Source organism: Leucopleurus acutus (genome assembly GCF_964270905.1).
Source record: "Leucopleurus acutus genome assembly, chromosome: 20".
Classification (NCBI taxonomy): domain Eukaryota; kingdom Metazoa; phylum Chordata; class Mammalia; order Artiodactyla; family Delphinidae; genus Leucopleurus; species Leucopleurus acutus.
This window is the reverse complement of record NC_139162.1, coordinates 46176480-46183514: the sequence shown is the minus strand read 5'-3', so window position 1 is coordinate 46183514 and position 7035 is coordinate 46176480. Positions and strand designations below refer to the sequence as shown.

Genomic DNA, 7035 nt, shown 5'->3' with positions numbered 1-7035 from the left:
GTTTTCATCGCAGATGAGCTTGGTGGCTCTCAAATGCTGAGGAGCGACAGTGTTTCCTGGGGCAGGGGGAGGGGGACTGGCTGTTTCAGGGGCTAAAACTTGATTGGGGCGGTGGTTGCCCAGGTCCGTGTATTGTCAAGGCTCATGGAAGTGTTCCAGTAAAGCCTGGATGACTTACGAGCGTGACCTACAGCTCGACAAAACAAAAAGAGTATTGGGAAATGAGGACATCCGCCACTTATTTAGAGGTGAGACAAAAATGCTCCTAAGCATGTTATTCCAGAACTGATGGAAGATAACCAGCACAAATGAATGCGAATCCAGCCGGGATGCCCGTGTCTGACGGCTGAGAGATGACCTAGCAATCCAGCTGGTAACACACTCAGTGCAAACATACGGCCAAACACGAAGGTCAGGTCAGGACTTGCAGGTCGGCAGCATGTGGGGAAACATCCAACCACCATGAAGAAATCGGGGAACAGATGAGCTAGTGGGATACACAGCAATATACAGAATGAGGTACAGAAAGGGGACACCCTTAGTGATCAGAGTAATGGAGTCCCTCGTCCTGGGAAACTCTCCACCCGAGCAGATGTTGGTGTCACCACCTCAGACCCCACTGTCCTCTCTATTGAAAGTCCCGATGAGGTGCCCTTGGCACACAGAGCGGTTCCAGCCCGGGCCCTGGCCCGTCCTTGCTGTGAGGCCTTGGGGAGAGGCTGGCCCTCTCTAAGCTTGCTTTGTCCTCTGCCAAATGAGGGTGCCTGCAGCCCCCAACCAAACGCCTAAATGCAGCTGCCCAGCCTCCGTCTCCGAGGCCCTGGCTCCTCCAGCTGCCCTAGCTGTGTGGTCAGGGGCCTGGAGGGAGGCTGGGATGCCTGCGAGGCTGTGGATCAGGTTCTGAGTCGGCTTGTCTCCACCCAGAGTTTCCATTCCTGGCTCTGCCCCAGGCGTCTTCTTCCTCTGCTGGGTGGGGCGCCAATGCGGGTGGGGTGCGGGGAGTAGGGCGGCGGAAACGGAGAAGGGGCTGCTAGGAGGGGCTTCTGCCCAGCTCCCCACCTCCCCGTTCCCTGTCTCCCAGAACCCTCTTTCAGCATTCTCCCTCTGACCCCACCCTTCATACCTGGATTCCTCTTCTGGAGTTTTGGGCTGTGGGGAGTGGAAATGGGCCTGGGTGGAGGGTCCCACTTTTTTCTCTTCCTTGGTCTGGCTGGGGGGCGGGTCGTAGGACACCCCTCCTTCCCCGCCCCTTGTCCTGAACATCGGATGGGAGAGAGGAAGGGTTCTGGGAGGAGGAGGGAGAGAGACTCGAAGGAGAGAAACAGGAACACGTCGGGGGGTGGGGGGACAGAGACACAGGACAGCCAGAGAGACAGAGAGTCAGAGAGACTAGGGCATCCTGGAGACAGAATAAACCAGAGAGAAACTTCCAGAGATCAAGAAAGCCAGAGACACAGTGTCCGTGGTTCTGCACAGCTGTGTTTTTTGGGCAAACTGCTTCTCATTTCTGAGCCTCAGTTTCCTTATCTGTCAAATAAGGGGGATCAATGGCCCTGCCTCAGTGGCCTGTCTGAAATCAGTGGTCTCTGGCACATGCTAGAAAGGCCGGAGGCTTCGTTAATGGCAGCTGTGTTATCTTTCATTCCTTCTTTCACCCATATTTACGGAGCACTTATGTGTGCCAGGCACTGCACTAGGCGCCAAGGAGACAGCCTTGACCATCAGGCAAAATACCCTGCCCCTCTGAGCTCCCTTTTCTATTATTATTGCTGTTGCCATGGTTATTATTATATTCCAGAAGCATAAACTGGAATGTCAGGGCAGACACGTCCTTAGCCCTAGTCAGCAGGTCCTAACCTGGGAGAGAGGGTCCAGAGTTGCAGCCCACAGCTTAGCCTCTCAGGACTCGAGTTTTCCATGATGAAATGGGCACGAGCGTGTTTTCTCTCCGCCAGGCACCAGGAAGCTAGGGCTGGAGGGATGGTGGCTCAATGAGCCTTCTCTGATGTTGTTTTTTTTTAATAAATGTATTTATTTATTTTTGGCTGCGTTGGGTCTTCGTTGCTGCACACAGGCTTTCTCTAGCTGTGTCGAGAGGGGGCTACTCTTCGTTGCCGTGCACGGGTTTCTCACTGCGGTGGCTTCTCTTGTTGCAGAGCACGGGCTGTAGCCCCGCGGGCTTCAATAGCTGTGGCACACGGGCTCAGTAGCTGTGGCACGCGGGCTCAGTAGTTGTGGCATACCGGCCCTAGAGAGCAGGCACAGTAGTTGTGGTGCACCAGCTTAGTTGCTCTGAGGCATGTGGGATCTTCCTGGACCAGGGATCGAACCTGTGTCCTCTCCCCTGGCAGGTGGATTCTTAACCACTGTGCCGCCAGGGAAGTCCCTATAGTGTTATTATTATTATTATTGTTAACTGTTCCTATCATTATTAGCCCAGAGGAGAGGGACCTGGGAATCCTCAGGGACTGCAGGGGTGTCAGAGGCCCTAGAAGGAGGGTGCTGGCCAGCATGGCCCCAGGGCCAGGGTCTGTGCCAGGTGTGGGTGGTGGGTGTGGAAAGGGGTGACGGTGAGTCACCAGGGCCAGCTACGCCCTGCTTCTACTTAAGGTCCCAGCAGCCATACCCACCACCACTACTGCCTGTCCGCTGTTCCAGCCATGCCACCCGTATATGTGAGTGCTCCAGGGGTGTGGAGGTGGCGAGGTTTTGGACCCAAGGCTGCACTGGAATGGGGTAGGGGCTGGGCTTGGCTGCGGTCTCCTGTGTCAAGGAGAAAACGGGTGTTCGGGGGTGCTATGACGTTCTGGGCTGTTGTTTCTGGGTTGACCCAATCCATCCCACGCTCCCATCTCCCCCTTGGTGTTTCCCCCTTACTTTCTACCTCTCTGAATATCTTCCTGTTGATTCTTTGTGTTCCTCTCTCCAACCCTTTCCCTACGCCTGGCTCTCTTTCCTTTGCCTCTGTGCCTTTCTGCTCTCTGATTCTGTTGGCCTGGGTCCTGGTCATGTTCTCTCCGGCACTGACCCATGTGTCTCTCTCCTCTGCCTCCCTGATCCACTTTGGCCCCCGCACCCCTGCTGCTGCAGACGTTGCCCCACAAGATCTCGCTGGTCAACGGCTTCGAAGTTGGCACTGTGTTGAGAATTCGTGGTGTTGTCCCCAGAGATGCTGCCAGGTGAGACCTCCAAGCCTCTGCGGTAAGGGGTGGGAGGTCTCCAGGCTCAGCTGACCCCACTTCTTACAGCCCAGAGAACAAGTCCCAGGCCAGCTTTGCCCACCAGGATCTTGGAATCTCCAAGCTATTTCCCACCTTCTGGAATCTGATGTCTTTACTCATTTGTCCCAGGACAGTGTACCTGGGGTCCCTACAACCTTCTAAGAATCTGGGAGTTCCAGGGCAATCCAAGGCTCTTACTTATAGTAAGACTTCCAGTCTGAGTCTGAAGCAACTGTGGAAACACAGCCTGTGAGTCAGAGGTGCCCTGGGCACCTGGGAGGCCTCAGCAATCAAAGCTATGACTTCCTGGGTCGGGAGCTTCAGGATTTCTGGGAATCTACGATGCCTGGGAATACTGGGGTCCCTGGTATTGCTCCCGGCCCTCTGGGAATTGGGGGATCGGCGGCACCCCTGTCTCAGGACCATGACTCCTCGGCAACTCCCGGACTCTGGAAATGCGGGGGACCCAGGCCGTAGTACAGTGACCCTTGCCTGGGTGGATGTGTGTCCAGGTCCCCAGTTGGTTTCTGGATGTCCTGGAACCTGGGCTCCTTGGCCTCCAGTCCACCACCCCTCCTTCACTGGCGTGTGGTTCTCAGGTCCCTGTGGACTTGGATGTGCTTCGGCAATCGGTAAGTCCTTTCTCTGACGCCCCCTCCCATCCGCCACCTAACAGGTTCTACATAAACCTGCTGTGCAGTGACGAGAAAGACAGTGATATCGTCCTGCATTTCAACCCCCGGCTGGATGAATCCTCGGTGGTCATGAACACCTGGAAGTGTGGCGAGTGGGGCTTAGAGGAGCTCGGCTTTGGCCCTGCCTTCCAGCGTGGGGAGCGCTTCGATATGCTCATCATTGCCCAAAAAGAAGGCTTCCAGGTGCGTCTCTGCCACAGGGGTGGCCGCCAACACCCAGGTCTCTTCCCTTGGCAAGGCCAGGAAGGCCCTTGTCAGAGGTGGGGAGCAAAGGCGCGGCCAAAGCTGGCCACGGCGTCCCTAGTCCCTCACCTCCCCTGGCGCAAGCGCACTAGAGGGCAGGCGTATGGCGGTGACAAGGACGCGAGAGAACGAGCCCAAAGGGTGGGTGTCCAGCGGGGAGGCGTGGACACCCCGGACCCTATTCCCTGTCCACTGGCGCCTGACGTAGCAGCTCTGGGGCAGGGGAATGGATGGGTTGGGAGACAGAATCCAGAATAAGTCCTGGCAGTGAATGGTCGCTGTAGACCCTCCACCACCCAGGCCGTTCTCCACTTTCAATCTGTGCGTCACAGTGAGGCGGTGGACGCGGGCACCGTGGAGACCACATCCACCGCCAAAGCTTACAAAGCACCCCGTGCCAGCAATGAACTCATTGACTCCTCACGGCAAGGGCTTAGAATCAAGAGCAGCCCTTTTCCTTAATGCGGGGTTGCGTGGGTGACGAGGTCACGCAGCGTGGGTACGAGTCGGGAATGACCCCGCAGTCGCCTCGGGAACCATAAACCGTGTCTCCTTGTCCCTGCAGGTTGTGATCGGGGACGAGGAATACCACCAGTTCAGCTACCGGCTCTCACCAGAGCGCGCGTTCCGGTGCGAAGTGGGCGGGGACGTGCAGCTGGAGTTTGTGAAGCTCTTCTGAGCCTTCCCAGGAGGGCAGGTGGGGATGGGGCACAGGGCTCTTGAGTGACAAATAAAGTCTTAGCCTCTCGTCTGTGCGCCTCCTGTGTGTCTGTGTCTCCTTCATATAGACGAGGATAGCAGGCTCAGGGAGGTGAAGACACTGATTAAGGGTCACACAGCGATTGCGTGGCCGGGGCGGGTCCCTGGATCTCCGAGGGCACTTTTTGTCCCTGGAGGCCTGAGAAGGGTCACGATCTGGCGGGGGTGGGGCTTTGGCTTGCCCCCCTGCAGCACTTTGCGAAGCAGCCAGGTGGTAATGCGGTGGGGGGCGACTTCAGGGAATTTGCAGGGGCCCCAGCCATCCCTTGGCGCCCGCTCCGTGGGTGTAACGGAACCCCCAATCGGTACGTCTGCAAATAGCTCTCTTGGAGACCGCAGCCTCGCGGAGAAGATGCGTGAATCTCCTGCTCCCCGCGCCGATGCCCGAGGCTTTATTCCTCTCCGTCGCTTCCCCGGCCTCCCGGCGCCTGCAGACAGGTGGCGCAGGAAGGGGCTTGGAAGCCAATCAGGGCGTCGCCGGCCTCTCATCTGTCCCCGAGTTGGGACAGGTCCCGCCAGTTCGCGCCCCGAGGCAGACGCATACTGCAGCGACACGGGATGCGTAGGGCCGTGCTTCCGTGACCCCCTGCTGTCTAAAGCGCCGTTCTCACACTTCTTCCTCCTCGGCTCACTCAACGGCCCTGCGACCCCGGCCCTACCCGAGGGATTCTGGAGGGGGAACGGGGAGCGGGGTACATACAGAAGCCCAGTCAGCCCTGAGTGCCATGTGGGAATTTTCTGGTTTCAGGGGGGTGGTTTGGTTGTCCCTAAAAGGCCACTCGTGGGAGAGGAGCCCAGACCACGGGAGCGCCCCCGAATCCCGCACCCACAAGGCACTCGCATCGTATGTGGTTCTCAGCAGCGGACGGAGAAGGGGGTGGAAGGTGCGTGCCGGCAGCGCACCACGTGTTGGAAAGTCCGGAGCCGCGCCCCTGCCGGATGTTTCTCGGCCTGGAACCTTGCGAAACCAGTGACATGTTTCCCCCTCCTGGCCGCTGCCAACATTGCAATCTTGGCAATCGGTGCAGGAGCAGGGCCCTGTTTTCCTTGGTTTCACCTTAAAAAGAGGTGGAAAATCCTGTGGGACCACCAAGCCTGGGCGCCAGTTCGAGCCCTTTCAGGACCTGAGCTTTTTCTGTACTTTGCAAACCGCCTATAACTACCTTTCCCCATGCTGGCCTTTCTGAATATGTTTCTGGGGGGCAGTGGAATGAGGGGTCCCCTGCGGAGACCTGAGAAAATCTGGCATCCCTTGGGACTCCAGGGCTCATTGTTAAATGAATTAATTTTTATTTTATGTGTGTTTTCATGTAGTTACTGAACATTAAAAAATGTTTGTAAAGATAATATACTATACAGTTCGAATTTCAACAAATACAGTGGAAAGTAAGGCACTATTGGCACAATCACAAAGGGGGTTGGATTCTGCCGTTTAGATGGTAATGATTCATCAGTGTTAATTTCCTGACTTTCACCTCTGTCTTACCGTGTATATAGTGGAGAATGTTCTTATTTATACAAAATACAAACTATTTGGAGATAAAGAGGCAGCATGCTGGCAACTTATTCACAAATCGTTCAAGAAAAAACTGAAGTTTATATTGTACTTAAAACTTTTTGTCATTTCAAGAAATATATATATATATTATATCATAAATGTATGATATGATCTTATATGTAGAATTCCCTAAAGATTCTCCCCCCCATTGCTAAAACTTGAATGAATGAATTCAGAAAAGTGGCAGGACACATAGTCAACACACAAAAATCAGCTGCATTTTCCTACACTGAGACTTTGTTTTTGTAACAGAGAGATATATACACAGCTTCACGCATTTTGCTGGCTTCCCAGGACTCCACTGCAAGGAGTAACACAACTAAAGTCACTTGAACCCGCTGGATGTCTACTGGTGTCACATCATCTCCTACCTACAAACTACACTTCAGTGAGTTTCCTTGGACCTACCTACAACAGCCCAAAGCTTCTACCTTTTTAATAATCTCCACTGTTATTAGAAAATATATGCATAAAAAATAAGGAAAATATATGCACACTTATTGTACGGTTTTGAATGAGAATTTTTAAATGACCCACAATTTTACCACTCTGAAATAAT

The 7035-nt window shown here is 54.7% G+C and overlaps 1 protein-coding gene across 1 annotated transcript; it reads left to right on the top strand.

Moving 5' to 3' along the window:
* Positions 1-2660: 2660 nt before the first annotated feature.
* LOC309976787 (galectin-7-like) lies at positions 2661-4838 on the top strand (the record flags this gene model as incomplete). The annotated part of the gene is made up of 4 exons (XM_082862560.1): positions 2661-2675; positions 3091-3179; positions 3898-4099; positions 4725-4838. 4 exons carry the CDS (start codon positions 2661-2663, stop codon positions 4836-4838), a joined length of 420 nt encoding a protein of 139 aa, XP_082718686.1.
* Positions 4839-7035: the final 2197 nt, after the last annotated feature.